The sequence below is a fragment of the Solanum tuberosum genome, unplaced genomic scaffold, assembly GCF_000226075.1.
Source record: "Solanum tuberosum cultivar DM 1-3 516 R44 unplaced genomic scaffold, SolTub_3.0 scf00394, whole genome shotgun sequence".
NCBI classification, from domain to species: Eukaryota; Viridiplantae; Streptophyta; class Magnoliopsida; order Solanales; family Solanaceae; genus Solanum; species Solanum tuberosum.
The window spans coordinates 2508-19271 of record NW_006239329.1 but is presented as its reverse complement, the minus strand read 5'-3'; the positions used below and the strand labels follow the sequence as shown (position 1 = coordinate 19271).

The 16764-nt window shown below is 30.9% G+C and overlaps 2 protein-coding genes across 2 annotated transcripts in view; both read left to right on the top strand.

Moving 5' to 3' along the window:
- Positions 1 to 4656: 4656 nt before the first annotated feature.
- Positions 4657 to 12796, top strand: LOC102589178 (serine/threonine-protein kinase Nek5-like). Its single transcript, XM_006362565.2, has 14 exons — positions 4657 to 5356; positions 5449 to 5515; positions 6483 to 6548; positions 6637 to 6683; positions 6768 to 6813; positions 7010 to 7090; positions 7175 to 7217; positions 7293 to 7342; positions 7886 to 7967; positions 8149 to 8198; positions 8646 to 8719; positions 10080 to 10131; positions 10208 to 10849; positions 10935 to 12796. The coding sequence occupies exons 1-14, from the start codon at positions 5259 to 5261 to the stop codon at positions 12528 to 12530; spliced, it is 2994 nt and encodes a 997-aa protein (XP_006362627.1). The 5' UTR covers positions 4657 to 5258; the 3' UTR covers positions 12531 to 12796.
- A 1438-nt stretch (positions 12797 to 14234) lies between these two features.
- LOC107057927 (putative uncharacterized protein YER190C-A) overlaps positions 14235 to 16764 on the top strand; it is a gene marked incomplete at its 3' end in the record, with an annotated part of 5029 nt that continues 2499 nt past the window's right edge. The window contains exon 1 of the mRNA XM_015303076.1: positions 14235 to 14244. Within this exon, the coding sequence (XP_015158562.1) occupies positions 14235 to 14244 (10 nt within the window). The remainder of the gene's footprint in view (positions 14245 to 16764) is intronic.

The window sequence follows — 16764 nt, the reverse complement described above, 5'->3', positions numbered from 1 at the left end:
TTTGAACTTATCTATCATCTAATCACTCTTAAATGTGAATTATTTTGGAAAGCTAAACATAGTTGGACCTTTAATAATGAAATGTGGGGTTTTCTAATATTGTGGCATAAGCTTTATTTGATTATCATGAGTTTTAAAAACTTGTCTTTATTACTTATCTTTAAATATGATAGATATATCCCTAATTGATGATAACTAATCTTTTGTCATTATAAAAATTAAATTCAGATATCGAGCTGAGCTAAAAATGCTTGTTATTGTTGATAAACAAATTATAAAAGAATCAATTTTTTTGATTGATTTTAATTTTAAAAAAATGATAATGTTAATGATTTATAGATAAGTGTGCTTGAGTCAAATCGAATATGAATTGATCAAAAAATGAGTAAAGTGAAAATAGATAAATATTCGACTCGACCTATTAAAAAGAATGAAATTGGTTTGTACTCTACTCCCCTAAATGAAAAATGTTTAAGTCATTAAACTAATGGTTCCAATATTTGTTTTATTTCACCTAATTCTTTTTTGAGTGCAATTAAATTGAGGTGGGGTTAGTTTATAAATAAATCAAAAAGGAAAAAAAGAAAAGAGGAAGACATTTTAGAGGATAAAATTTGTAATCATTAAACTAATGATCCCAATATTTGTTTTATTTCACCTAATTATTTTCTAGTGCTTTTAAATTGAGGTGGGGTTTTTTTATGTTCAATTAAATGAGTGATTTTAATTCTCCCCTTCTACATATCTAAGAGGTATGCCATACTTAGTTGAAGCAAATAATTTTTACCACAATTATTCATAAATAAAAATTTATGTGTATTCGATATTTACCTTATTAAGTCATATAATTTAATCATAAATTAAATATTAAAGTGTGAATATTTTAATTAACTATAATTAAATAATGGAGTAAATAGAAATTTATATACATATCTAGCTATCGTGTTCGAAAAACTTGGTAACTGATTAAATGTATGAAATGTAAAAATTAGAGGTGTGTTTGGTACAAAATAAACTGTTTTTAACGAAAAAAAGTGATATGCTTATTAATGTATTTTGATAAGTAAACAATTTTTTTATTTTTTTTTGTATATAATCTAGATAAATATAATGAAAAAGATGAGGTGGACTAACTAGCTAGCATGGAACTTGAATACTAGAAGAAGACTCATCCAAATTATCGTCTTCGTAAAAATACACTATAAATACTAGCTCCACCAAACTGGTGGAAGTGGGTGGGATGGGATATATTGGATGTATGATAAATACTTATCTGATCAGATGTTTACGTCAAATTAATTGACTTTACTATGATTAAGTGATTTAATGTAGTAAATATATATATATGCATTAATTAGTACTGATTAACTTGTCTACGTTTATGTACAAATATATATCAGACATCTATATTTGTCTGGTGTAAATATTCAGTTGGATCACTTTTACCATAAAGAAACAGAGAAAAACGGAATGTCAGTCTTGAAATTTATTTTCCTTCCATGATAAAACTATTTTTCTCATTTTTTAAGAAGTTTAATTTTCAAGAAAAAGATAAATAAAAAATCAAAAAGTTCTTCTCCACCAAACACACCCAGGGTTTAAAGGCACAATATTAAATTAACCAACAAAGATAAATTTTATCATAATAAATAAATAAATAAAGTGTTATTTATTTCAGGAAGTTTTTTATAGCAATTGACAACACAACTAACTTTTTTGTTTTTGTGTTTGCCTCTCGTCTATTTGAAGCATATTCCTCTAATTTGTCCCATAGTATTTGTTTCAGTAATATTTTATTAGACAACACCTTACCAAGAAATATCAGGATATTCTTCTCTTTTTTTTTTCAAGGACCATCCTTTTATATATATATATATATATATATATTATTTTTTCTATTTTTAAATTAACCAATTTATATTAAAATAGTACACAAAATTACCTCAGAAGAGGAGAGAAACGATACTAAGACGGTTTGTATATATGAAGAGGAGATGCAAAAATGCATCAGTAATTCAGTATAGAAAAGAAGAACTTGAGAAGGTGATTAAAAAATACATAACACATTTACTTTCATTACATTTCTTTCGAGCCGAAAATACATCAGAGGAATTATCAAAATTCTAAGGTTCAAATTCATGTAATATTGTAATTATTTAAGCGGTGAATCATAATAGGAAGATTATTAATTATACTGTAAGTAATAATATATGGATTACTATATAAGAATTGCTTAATATTGAGACTTTTTTTAAATAGTCTTATTTTCGTGCATTATTAATATAAATATTTTTTAAAAAATTTTATTTTGTATAAAACTTTCATATATTATATCAAAATCTCAATACACACAAATATATTTTTCGATTAATTACACAAGGATTATATTAAATTATGCATGATTTTATAACGAAAATCAAACTTATAAAAGTAATTCGAAATTATATACAAAGATTATACTTGTTTTATTCTTCAAATGAGTCAACATTTGGATTGTTTTTTTTTTTTTTTAAATGAGAATTGTTTATTGATTTGTGTGTATTTCATTAAACTAATAAATTGATTTGTGATCCACTTACAAAAAAAACAAAAAAACTAAGACTGACATATTTACAGGGAATTCATATTCCCTATCGTTTACACACTGTTTGGATGGTTGTTACTAGTACGGTTCAAAATCGAACTGATAATTTGAACAGAAAAAAAGTATTAGTTTATTAGTAATGAATTATTGGTTTAGCGAGCTTGATAACGATTTTGATTTTTTTTGTTATCGGATTATCGATTCTTAACGGTTTGAGGTTTTTTTTTAACGGGTTAACCGATAACTCGATAGTAAATTAAATAATTATATTTATACCATTTTGTATATAAAGTCCATGACTTAAAGTTTGGTTTCCTACTTTTATTTCTGATTGTCTCAAACTCTTGGTTATTCTACAATGTAAAAGTGTTTGCTTTTGAGCAAGTTGTAATTTGTGAACTCATGTGCATGGTTTGTTTTGTTTGTCACCTTGTTTCTAAGTGATTTTCAATGTTTTCTTTTTGTGTCAAATCTTAACGGTTAAACCGATAACGATCAATAACCGATAAGTCAATATCTTGATGCTTCTATAATAGTTTAACATCTATACAAATCGATAACCAATAAGCCAAACCGATAAACTTCAAAACCAAACCGAACTGATCGATACGCAACCCTAGTTGTTATGTATTGTTTCATAATTTATCGTATTATATCATACTGAATTTTTTCAATGAGTATAACGTTTGAATAGATTGTATCTTTCTCCATCGTTACATAATGTCACACATCTATAATTGAGTGGTCAACTTACAAGACAGGTAGCTTAAAGGGTAGACGTATTATGAAAAGATGAAATATGATTATTAAATAATAAATAAAGATAAAATGAGAAGAAAATATTAAACTAACGATGTGATCACACCAAATAGATCGTTACACAGAATGGATCTTTTCATCGCTACCTAACAACAAATTTAAACGATGCAATACAATAAAATTTAAGTAACAATCAAAACAAATATTATATTTAAACTAACAATACAATACAATATAACATGTAACAACCATCCAAATAACAAAATTCAACAAAATTAAATTAAAGGCAGTACTATAATACAATAAATATATTAAGAAATAATGTGTGACAACTATTTAAACAGAGTGTAACTAAACATCTACTATAAATTAATGTGTCCATGTGAGAGAAAAACAGAATTGTACTGACTGAGAAACTAGACTACTACCCCATATCCATTATTAGAGTAATAAAATCACATCTTTCAACACTAATAATAAGGACCTTGTATCATTACTCTTTTCGTTTCAAAATAAATATCACTTTAATAAAAAATAAATTATTCTAAGATAATTTTCACTTTAAAAGATAAAAAAAAATAAAATTTAATTTTAATTATATCCTTATATTAAAAAATCAATTTAATAAAAAATAAATTATTCTAAGATAATTTTCACTTTAAAAGATAAAAAAAAAAGAAGTTTTTTAATTTTAAATATATTCTTATATTAAAAAATCAAATTTTCTTGATAATGTTTAATTTTAAAAAAATATCTAATAAATAAAAATAATTAAACTAATCATACCTTGTATTTCTTATTTTTCTTAGAATAAAAGATCAAAAACACATTTAAAATATCATAGTTTTTCAAGTTTCATAAACTATCTTACGTACAAGTTTTCTACTTGAACTATCATTAAATATTTATTACAATACAACTTAACGATCATCACAATTTCACATAGGAAAATTGAACATCTGATAATTGAAGCATATTCCGACGTTCGACCCATATACCGAATATTTTGGATGTGTTTTTTATCTTTAACTTTTTTTTTTTATAATAAACGTAAAATGAGCTAAAATAACATTTTTTTAACCCTATATTGAAATTTCGATTAAATTTGAATCGCTCACTGCAGAGCCCATTCAGGGATGAGACATTTTCTCCGTACTCAAATCTCAAATCCGAGACTCTTGTTAAAGATATAACAATTCCACCACTACGTCCCAATTTAATATTGGTAAATGACATTTATTTTGAAACGGAGAGAGTATTATAATATTATAATTAATGGATGTTCTCCCAGACTCCCACACATGGTTGAAGAGTTTATAGAAAAATGTGACAACTGTTTTTTTTTCAGATCAGAACCAGAAATCAAAGCAATTCTACTCCTAATTTATAGCAGTAAAAGGAAATCAAAGCTTCCCACTTTCTTCTTTCTTCTTCCATTTTTTTGACTTAGCACCTAAAAGGGTCCTTCAACATTCCCTTTTTCAAGTACCCAAAAGTCTCATTTTGATTCAAATCTTACCATTATTGGAATAAAGAAACAATTTTTTGTTGTTTAAATGTCATTTCTTGAATACCCAAATGGCTATTTTGATTCAAATGAAGCAATTTTTTGTGGTTTAAATGTATTTTCTTGAATACCCAAATGGCTATTTGAGTTTCATTCTTACCATTATTGGATAAAGAATCAATTTTTTGCTGTTTAAATGTCAATTCTTGAGTACCCAAATAGCCAATCTTACCTATTTTTGATAAAGAAATAGTATCTGTGTGTAAATTTTTGTCGGTATGGTAATTTATTTCCAAATGGATAGGAGAAAATTGAAGTGGGGTTTGGCTGATGATGAAGAAAATGTATAGAGATTGATTGAATACCTGTTTTATCTTTTTTTTTAACAAATTGGAGATTTTTTAGAAAATGGAGTCAAGAATGGATCAGTATGAGATTATGGAACAGATTGGTCGTGGAGCATTTGGTGCAGCAATTCTGGTGCATCACAAGCAGGAGAGAAAGAAGTAAGGAGTATAGTTTTTTTTGAGCTTTGAATTTGTCTTTTGGTTTTGTAAAATTTGTAAAATTTGATTTCTGGGGTTTATGGAATTGATAGGTATGTGCTAAAGAAGATTCGTTTGGCTAGACAAACAGAGAGATGCAGGAGATCTGCTCATCAAGAGGTACATTTTTTGTTCCTTTTAATTGGTTAAGGGTTTTACCTTTTGTCTATAGGAAACCATCTCTCTATCTCTATGAGCTAGGAGTAAGGTGTGCATATTGTTGTTGTTGTAAGGATTTTACCTTTTGTCCTTCTGTTTATATTTGAATTTACTATATAAGGACTTACTCAAAGAAGAATAGATTCTTTAGCTATATCTATAGAGTATAATGTCCTTACCTTCCAAATTCTTAAATTGCATATGATTAGCTATTGTTAGACTTTGACTTCCACATCTGTTTTGTTCTTTGATTTCATTCTAAGTTGGACTATTCATTGTGAGTGTTTAAAGAGGTTATTTGAGTTGATTTATCATGTGGTCACTCTATCTCAGGAAGTCACTTTCTTTGTGGTTTCTATGTTGAAGAAATTTGGAATCAATAAGATAGGGCAACTCTCTTAGATAATAAATATTAGATGAGTGACCATTTGAGAAATCAACCAGGGTAATCACATGGTTAATAGTTAGTATAAAGTCACATTCTTTGTTAAAAAAAATTGGAATCGAGAAGAAAGGTGACTTTCTGAGATAATAACTATCTCATCTCGGAGATCAACCTGGGGTTATTTGAAAACTGTAGAATCTCTAGATATCCCAGCTTTTGATTTTTTCTAATCTTCTCTTGCTATGAAAGCTTGTTGATTGTATTGGATATCAGTTTTATAGAGATTCCAGATTTGAAATTCATCCTGTTCTTTTAAATATAAGGGGAGCTTCATGAAGAAGAATACATTGCTCTAATCCATATCTAGCTTCTTAAGCTTTTCAAGATACATTATATGTATATTTTTCTGATCTGATAGTGGCATCATTTCACGTCATAGTGTTTGGGGACGTGTGGCTTTTCTCTGAGCATGATGCTAGTTGCGCAAATGAATCTATACTTTAAGATTTTTAACATAGGCGTAATCCAAATTTTGATGTGCAGATGGCGTTAATTGCACGGATTCAGCACCCATTTATTGTTGAATTCAAGGAAGCATGGGTAGAGAAGGTGAAAGACATGAAGTTTTGGCCACTGTGGACTTACTTTCTCTGTGCAGATTGTAACTATTTTACTCTTTGTGTTAATCGTAATGCAGGGTTGCTATGTTTGCATTGTTACTGGCTACTGCGAAGGTGGCGACATGTAAGTTTCTTAAACAACTGAAGTTATGTTGACATAGTTTTCTATTATTATTGCTTTAATAATAATAAGAAACATTTTTTATAGGGCTGAACTGATGAAGAAAGCAAATGGACAATATTTTCCGGAAGAGGTATGTTGATAGATTATTAAGCTTATTATTTGTTATACAATTTAGATTGTAGATCACGGACAAGGCCAAAAGTGTCTATAGCAATTAGAACTTACAAGGTGAATTGTTCACTTCATAGGTGCTGTATGATTTATCTAAAATAAACTTCAATTAATCAATATTTTTGTTTGTTGACCATTGAAGTTTATGTTTGCAGAAACTTCTGAAGTGGTTCACTCAACTACTACTGGCGGTAGAATATCTGCATTCAAATTATGTGCTGCACCGTGACCTTAAAGTATGCAATTTGATATTTGTTAATATGTTGGTGTTTACTGTTCTCTCCTAATTTCCTAAGATAATTTTACGTCTGTTCTGGCAGTGCTCAAACATCTTTCTCACCAAGGAACAAGATGTTCGCCTTGGTAAGTTCATGCAGGTGTTTTTCACTGAGGTTGAGATGAATGCAAGTCTAAATTTGACAATACTTTTTGTTGCAGGGGATTTTGGGCTTGCAAAAACATTGAAGGCAGATGACTTGGCTTCTTCAGTATGTGTCTGATACATATATTGCCTTTTAAATTACTGTCCAATGAAGTGCAAAAATTTGCACTATAGGTCCCATAATTAGTATTGTTTGGTATGGACATTATCGAAACTTCTGATAGGGCTACTAACTTTGCACCTGTAGAAAAGTACAGACCAAATTGGCTGACACTCTCAATTGTTTAGAATATGACATTGAAGTTTGAACAGATATTTAGGTGATATGCTACTTTTAGTTAACTATTTTTGACATAAATATTAATTAGTTAGTGATCTAAGGAAAAAAAACAGGCACAAACTCAAGCATTGACATATTATATATAATAATTACTATAATTTTATAAATGTTGCTGCTAACCTACAGACACGATACTAACAGAGAAAGCAAACCAAGGATGCAGAGTGGTCGACCCCCACCTCAAGTTCACATAAAGGATAAAACATGAAAAGAAAAATGAAAGAGATGTCATTTACAAGTAGTTATGCAATAGCTTAGGATGAAAGAGACTCTTTAGGATGCTGATGATGTTTTTGTTAAATATTCCAGGTAGTTGGAACGCCCAATTACATGTGCCCTGAACTTCTTGCTGACATTCCTTATGGTTTTAAATCAGATATTTGGTCCCTAGGTATGGAGCTTTCTTTATCTTATGCTCTCTCTATCAAAGTAGTGCATTTATATCAAGCAATGCTATTTGACAATGGTGTCACATTGTATGAAGTACCACATGCACATTTATTTGTGATTTTGTGGGAAGATACCAACATCTACATGTCATCTGACTTTATGAGAAATGATTTCTTCACCAGGCTGCTGTATGTATGAAATGGCTGCTTATCGACCTGCATTTAAAGCATTTGTAAGATTTTTTTCTCCTCTTCTCTATTTCTTCTATTTTCATGGCAACTCCTGGGGTCTTTAATGAGAAAGAAATTGAGCTACCCCATTTGTTATTTGGCTAATTTCATACGCGGACCACAAATACTAGTGAAACTGCATATTTTAGAGACCTTAATAGTCCAAGTTATCCAGCTGTCATTGTTGCTTGAAGGTCTACTCACATGCCGGATTTATGTTCATTGTATAAATGCATTTCGGTACTTCTGTAATGTGAAAAGTTCTGGATGTAACCTGTTTTAGGTCTGAAAGATATTTTGGTTTCACATAATCTGCAAAACACTCGCAATGTGGTGCATTTTTCTTATTGAAGCAAATAAGTGAATAACCACGTCCATGAACTTTTCCTTGTATCTGTCTTCCTTTAAGTTAAGATTGGACTGAAAGTGGTTTTTTTATCACGATTCAGGACATGGCGGGATTGATAAGCAAGATTAACAGATCATCCATTGGGCCCCTGCCATCATGTTATTCTCCATCCTTGTAAGTCGGACATTTGTTTGTGTCACTGCAAGCATAATTTACATTTTTTGCTAAGCTTTTGTTATTCTTGATCCTTATTATTGTAAGTCAAGACAATCATTTAAAGAAAAAAGTTGTTACAAAAAAGTTAATCACTATGATCTGTATAGTCCTATTATAAAGAAACAATTTGTTACAATAAATAAATAAATATGAAACAGAGGAATATCAGATCGTGTATACTTTCCGATCCTTACGGCGGATGTTACGTCTTCAAGCTTTGGAGAAGCTCTCTGTTTATCATGTTGAAAGTCAAGTCAAAACTCTTTTTTAGATTTTTGAGTTTAATTGTGCTATTCCTTCTTTTTTTATTATTGGATTTCTGTAGCAAATTTAATAACATGGAATAACCCATACACAAGTAAATTATACTCCCTCCGTTTCACAAAGAATGACCTGGTTTGACTTGGCACGGAGTTTAAGTAAATAAAGAAGACTTTTGAATCTTGTGGTCCTAAATTAAAGTTATGTCAAATGTACAAAATTGCCCTTAATCTTGTGGTCTTAAATATGCCACGTGGAAAGTAAAAAGTAAAATGTTACCAAAAAAGGAAAGAGGTCATTCTTTTTGAAACTGACTAAAAAGGAAAGGAGGTCATTCTTTGTGAAACGGAGGGAGTACTATATATTTAATTTAATTGATATTTGATATTTTATGAGCTAATAAAAGAGATATTTAATGATGATAGGTTTACTTTTAGTTGTAATTAAGTTAATATCACCGAATTTAATTTCGTTAAAGGTCCAAAATGAATGATAGAAATTTGTGTGGCTGTAAATCATTTCATTAAGGGTAAAATCGACATTTTATAGTTAAATTGTTACTGAATATAGAAATGTGTCATTCTTTTTGGAACTGACTAAAAAGAAAAGTAAGTCACATAAATTGAGACAGATGGAGTATTTATGTACTCCCTCCGTTTCACAAAGAATGACCTGGTTTGACTTGGCACGGAGTTTAAGTAAATAAAGAAGACTTTTGAATCTTGTGGTCCTAAATTAAAGTTATGTCAAATGTACAAAATTGCCCTTAATCTTGTGGTCTTAAATATGCCACGTGGAAAGTAAAAAGTAAAATGTTACCAAAAAAGGAAAGAGGTCATTCTTTTTGAAACTGACTAAAAGGAAAGGAGGTCATTCTTTGTGAAACGGAGGGAGTAGTATAAAAAGCTTAACTTGAATAGAATTCATTGGTTAGTATGTGCAACACTATGGCAATCCACAGATGCTCTGCTTAACTAGTTGTTTGAATTATCAATGTATCTCAGTTCCAATCTTGATACTGATACACTTCTCTTCTGTTATATATTGTTTTTCACAGGAAAACACTTATTAAGGGAATGCTAAGAAAGAATCCGGAGCATCGTCCCAGTGTAAGCTTACCATGTCTTGCTCCTACTTTACTTGTGTCAGATTAATAATTCAATCATTTGACATCAACCTTTCCAGGCTTCCGAGCTCCTGAAGCACCCGTATTTGCGGCCGTATCTTGAGCAATACCGACCATCTTTTATTACTCATGTAGGAAACTATCCTGAAAAACCTCTCACTACTGGCCGTGACTCAAGAAAGAATATGGCAGAAAGCCAAAGTAGTACGAGTTCTTGTAGTGATAAAGATAGTTTGAAGTCAAAGGACAAAAACATCCAAAGCAGGGCTTTCAATTATGATTATAGGGGCACTGATGTTGATGTTGCATTTGTTGATGATGATATTGACTTTAGGCAACTTCATTCCTTTGACGAAGATCCTGGAGATGATACTTTTCCTGAAGATACAGATGACTTTGAATCTAAGAACATTATTGATGATGAGAGGAGATGTGATGCAGAAGCTAAGCAACCTAGAGCAATAAAAAATATTATGCTGGCTGTGAAAGAAGGAAAAATGAGAGAGCATAGTTCCCCAATGAGGGGCAACCGACCAAAGGTTGGTGCACAGAAAGCTAACGCTGAAGCACCACCAAAGGTCCCAAAACCAAGTTCAGTTGCTCCTTCTAAACCCAATGCAGAGACACCATCTCCCGGATCAACAAAGGCTGGATCTGATTCCACCAAAAAGAATCATGGACTGCCTGCTTTAAAGCATCAGGTAATTAGCTATCTATTCTTCTTATCTTCATTAGTATTTGCATATTGGTTTGTATGTGAAATTTTTAGTGTCCCTTTCCTTGCAGTTACCTGTCATCGATTCCAGTCCCAGGACTAAACCTAGACATGAGGGTATCTCCTCGCCTGCTCCTTCAAAGCATGTTGCTGAAGATGGATTTCCTGCAAAGCAAAGATTGCGAACACCTCCAAACTTTACTAGACGACCATCATTCCCCAGAAGGATGAAGCAAGTGGGGCATGATGTCTCAAATACTCCTAACAATAATGTTAAGTCTGGTTCCAATGACAATTCTCCATGTCTTGAAAGGACTCCTGATTCTACGCCTGATGGCTTCCATACACATGCTACAAAGAATTGTGTGCAACATTCTCGAAGAGTTTCATTTGGAGCTTCAAAAGAAACACAAGCAGAAAGTAGTGTTTCTGCTTGTTCTTCTGTATCAATTCAAGGATTTGAACTTTGTGACGATGCAACAACTCCTTTTATGAATTTGACGGAGCAGATGCTCCAAGGTCATGAAAGAGCTACTGAAACTGAAACCACGAGATCAAGGCCCTCCTGGTCTACCACTAACTCATCTCACTCGGAGGTTGCTTTTAGTTTAGGGGAAACCCATGATAATAAGAATTCTGAACCATGCTCCATCGAGAAGTATGACGAGCATCACATTGTGGATGTTGGTGCTTGCAATCAGAAATCAAATTCAACTATGGCCACTGACAGTGCCTTCCCTTGCTCCAAAGAAATGTCCGTCTTTGAAGATCATTCTACAGCTCGCAGACTTGATGTTATGACTGATCTTATGCCTCTATCAGGCCCCACTTCAACATCCTCTGGGGACGATAAGTTTATGGTGAAGGTGTCATCCTCAACAACAGAAATTGCCTCTCCCACTGCTCCCCCCGTTTCATTCAGCCAAACTAGTCTACCACACTCAGATGTCACTTCAAAATCCGATGACAATGACAAGTTTATTACAATGGAACTCTTGTGCACTCCCACTGAAAGTACAACTCCTTCACTCCTTCCTTTTTCACCTGCTCTAAATAATTTGTTGTCAGAGAAGGGAATTGCTCCGAAAACTATGGTTCTTGAAAAAACAGCTGCTTCTCAGCTTACACCAGCTTCTGATGATGTCATACATGTCATACGGCACAGTAGTTTCCGAGTGGGTAGTGAGCTTTCAGTGATGGACACCGTGGAGAGAAATGTTGATGTTGGGCAACCGATAAATGTGGTTAGAGATGAAGTTGATAATAACAGTCGAGATGCTGTTGGGGCTCCAAATGCTTCTACTTCTGCTGGATCAGCGATTCTTAAGTCCAATATCCCTGATGGTGTCCATAATAAGGAGATTGATGTAAGAAACCACAGCAGTCCTACTTCTTCAGCACAACGATTAGATTCTCCAGAACCAGCAGCAGAGGAGGAAAGGCCAGTAAAGGAAATGTTAGATGTCAAGTCTTTTAGACAGAGAGCAGATGCACTTGAAGGTCTACTTGAACTATCTGCTGACTTGCTGGAACAAGACAGATTAGAAGAGCTTGCTGTTGTTCTAAAACCATTCGGCAAGAACAAGGTCTCACCGAGGGAGACAGCTATCTGGTTGGCCAAGAGTATGAAAGGGATGATGCTTGAAGATTCTGTGCGAAATTCATGATCCATTATGCAGATTTGTATTTGCAGGTACTTGTTTTACAGTGTTGCTCACTTGCTATTATTTTTTCTTTTTGTCATTCAACTTCCTATTGAATTCGCGAAGAGAAGCAGTTAAAGAGGTGCTTTAACTTCCTTTTTCACCATTAGTATTTATGTAATTCATTCACTTTTGTAATTGTAAATAGATAGATAGAAACTTTGAATAAATCTTTGATGTGCAAAATGTAAGGATGTTTTGATATTTGATGGTGTGCACTATTACATTTATGATCATCATGTCATAACTCCTTCCTTCCTTCCTTCCTTCCATTATCTATAATGAATTATTGGGTATGACGAGAGGGAGTTGTTCGGATGGTAACCGTTCCTCATTTTCAATGTTCGGATGGTAACCATTCCTCATTTTCAATCATAAGGTTCTGAGTTTCAAGTCACCAAAGGATAAAAAACGTGAACAACTTTGGAATCTTGATTTTGTGAAACTATTTTTAGTGAAATTTTATTTTGTAGTTTAGCTAGAACTATCTTGTCTAGATTTTATTTTTGCATTAAAAAGTGTCAAATTTTTAAGTAGTATTGAATAAAGAAAATAACTTTTTTCCAAAAATCTCTTAGTATTGTTTTTAGATCTACTATATATAGAAATAAAAACATTTGATGATACGAATATTAAATTAAAAACAAACTTATAAAAGGCTACCGAACCAATTAACCGATTAAAAGCTATGAAAAAAATTACATAATGTAACTGATTATGCCCCATAATTACGCTTTCAGATAATTACAAAAAATATAGCTATATTTTACATTTTAGAGAAAAGACATAAAGACACAATCAAAGTTGTCCTGTATTTGCATAAAGACACCTTAACTTTCAAAGTGTTCTATCACCCCACAGAACTATTTAATATCGTTGTAAATGGGCCATTTTGACCCATTTCCTCGTCTGGGTTGTTACCACGCACATGAGGCGCGTCATTCCGTGTTTTTACTGCCATGGACCAATTTAAAAGTGCCACGTGTCATTTTCTTTCTTTATTATTAATTATATAATCAATTTATGTCATCTTCCCCAATTTTAAACCCAAAATAGCCCTAATTTTTTGATTCCATGGTTTTTTCCATAGCAAAATCAACCTGTAACAACGAAAAACTGTAATATCCTAACAATATCTTAACAATGGCAACAATAGGAGCTCGATTCCAACACTTTTACAAGAAAATTTTAATAATCCCTAAAATCATAATAATAAAAAAAAGAGAAGATTTTTATCATATGATGTAGAGCCCTAACATGTTAGACCTTCAATCTCCAAGAATCTTCACGAAGACACATAAACAACAAGATTATCAACAACAACACGACGAAAAAACTTTTCTATTTCTTTAGATTTTAGGGAAAGTTGAGAAATAAGAAAAGAAAAGGAGAAATGACTTTCTTCAAAGAACAGGGTCGGGTCGGATCTTTTCTCATCATAGGGAGTGCGCTACACGCGCCACTAAATAGACGAGGGAATGGGTCAAAATGGCCCATTTACAACGATATTAAATAGTTCTGTGGGGTGATAGGACACTTTGAAAGTTAAGGTGTCTTTATGCAAATACGGGACAACTTTGATTGTGTCTTTATGTCTTTACTCTACATTTTATAGTTGATACACGTATATCCTTATATGTGCATGAATACTGTATTAATGCTATCAACATGCCTGCTTGTATGTCAGGGATAATTTAGTAATTTTATGTTTTCTTTTTTTAATTTTTTTGTTTTATTACTTTATATAAATAATTTTTTTATGTAAAAACTGTTATAAATCATAATAATTAATAACTTAAAATATTCGAAAACATATAAAAAGTTTTTGTTAACTTTCAAAATTTCATCTATACCACATAAATTGGGAGAAATATAGATAGATAGATATTTTAAGTTGCTAATTATTGTGATTTATAGTACTTTTTATGTAATTTTTATATAATATATAGAGCAACTTTCACATATAGCAAACATAAAAATCATATTTGTATGTTATAGCTATAATTTGCATAATTGCGCTCCATAGCAAACATAAATATGTATATTTCGCTATACATACAAAAGAAAACAGTTGTATAATCTGTTTCTGTTTCGGTATACATATACAAAAAGATCTAATTTGTATAATTTGTGTTTGTATAAAGCGAGAAAGAGAGAAAAATAAAAGAAAACTGGGCAGAGGAAGATTGTATTTGTATAATCATAAGTGTATTGGATGAAAATATATGCATTTGTAATTGTATTTGTATATACAATTTTCTCTCGCTTTATACAAACACAAACACAATGTATACATTTGTGTTTTGTATAAAGTGAGAGTGGCGAGCGAGATCTGGGAGAATGGCAAGCGAGATCTGGGAGAGGGGAACAAAAATATATGTATATATACAATTTTCTCTCGCTTTATACAAACACAAACACATTTTATACATTTGTGTTTGTATAAAGTGAGAGAGGCGAGGGAGACTGCCAGCGAGAACGAGAGTGGCGAGCGAGATTCACAGAGGCGAAATAGCAGCAGTTTGCTATGGGGTACAATTAAATCAAACTATGGTTATAACATTTAATTTGAATTAATAGTTTGTTATTATATACAATTTTCCCTAATATATATTACTCGCTTTGTCCTGATTTGAGTTAATATCTCAAAAGGCCACTCAACTTTGAGATTTCATGTAACAAAGTCACTAAACTTTGTTTTGTATTAATAAAATCACTCAACTTAAACCTTTGTTTCAATAAAATCATTCAACTTAAACCTTTGTTTCAATAAAATCATTCAACTTAAACCTTTGTTTCAATAAAATCATTCAACTTAAACCTTTGTTTCAATAAAATCATTCAACTTAAACCTTTGTTTCAATAAAATCATTCAACTTAAACCTTTGTTTCAATAAAATCATTCAACTTAAACCTTTGTTTCAATAAAATCATTCAACTTAAACCTTTGTTTCAATAAAATCATTCAACTTAAACCTTTGTTTCAATAAAATCATTCAACTAAATTTATCATTTAAAAAATTGACATAGCAAAATAAATTATTTTTATGTCATAGAAATATGAACTCCACAATGAAAAAAATTAAAGAAAAATCATTAAAAATAACTTATGAATAAACTTAATTAGTGAAATAAATACTATAGTATTATTATGCATTTAAGAGTTAAAATGTATGATGATGAACATTATTCTAACAATAAATATTAAGTATGATATTATCATTGGCTTAATGACTGCTACAATTTTTTTTTGGTAAGACATCAATTTTTTAATAACCCAGTGACGGCAACAATTTAATGTTACGGTTATTAAGCCAATGGTTATATCATTTTTTATATGACAATGATATATCCTACAATTTTTATTAATGACAATTTTTTACGGTTTTTTTTTTTTTTAGAAAAACATCCATTATAATACATTTTAAATTTTAAATTTAAATATATTGTAATATCATAATATATTTTTCACTAATTAAGTTTGTTCTTAATTTTTTCTTATGAGTTTTCTTTAATTTTATTTATTTGTGGAGTTCATATTACATGGCATAAAAACAATAAATTTAGTTGAGTGATTTTAGTGATACAAAGGCCTAAGATGAATGATTTTATTGATACAAAATTAAATTCAATGACTTTACCAGATAAATTCTGAAAGTTGAGTGACCTTTTGAGATATTAACTCGTCCTGATTTATGTGATACAAATGAAATTTCAAAAGTCAACCAATTTTTTTATAAGTTCTTTTTGATATTTAACTTGTTAATTATTGTGATTTACAATATATTTACGTAAAATATATTTCATATGAAAATTACGTAAAACATACTATAAATAAAAATAAGGCAAAAGGCATAAATTGCCCCCTAAACGTATACCCAAAAGTCATTTACACACTTTAACTAATGGGGTGACCTATTACACACCTTAAATACATAAAAGTATATTTATTTCCCCCTTCCGTCACCCAACCCAGGGCGCGTTTCGCTCCACATAGTTGAGCGCGTCAACACGCTAATAAAGTCATTTTTATTTATTTTTTTAATTAAAAAAATCTAACCCAACGGTTATATTCCCATTCCCTTCACATAACCCACCCACCCGACCCTAATGAACAAAAACCCTAAATTTTCACCCAAAAATCTGAATCAAGAACCCTAAATTCAAACATAGTTCAAAATTCCTTCTTTTGAATCAA

Coding starts and splice junctions, on each gene's coding strand:
- LOC102589178 (XM_006362565.2), top strand. CDS start 5,259: ATGGAGTCAAGAATGGATCAGTATGAGATTATGGAACAGATTGGTCGT. Junction 5,357..5,448: donor CACAAGCAGGAGAGAAAGAA/GTAAGGAGTATA, acceptor TGGAATTGATAG/GTATGTGCTAAAGAAGATTC. Junction 7,968..8,148: donor ATCAGATATTTGGTCCCTAG/GTATGGAGCTTT, acceptor TTTCTTCACCAG/GCTGCTGTATGTATGAAATG.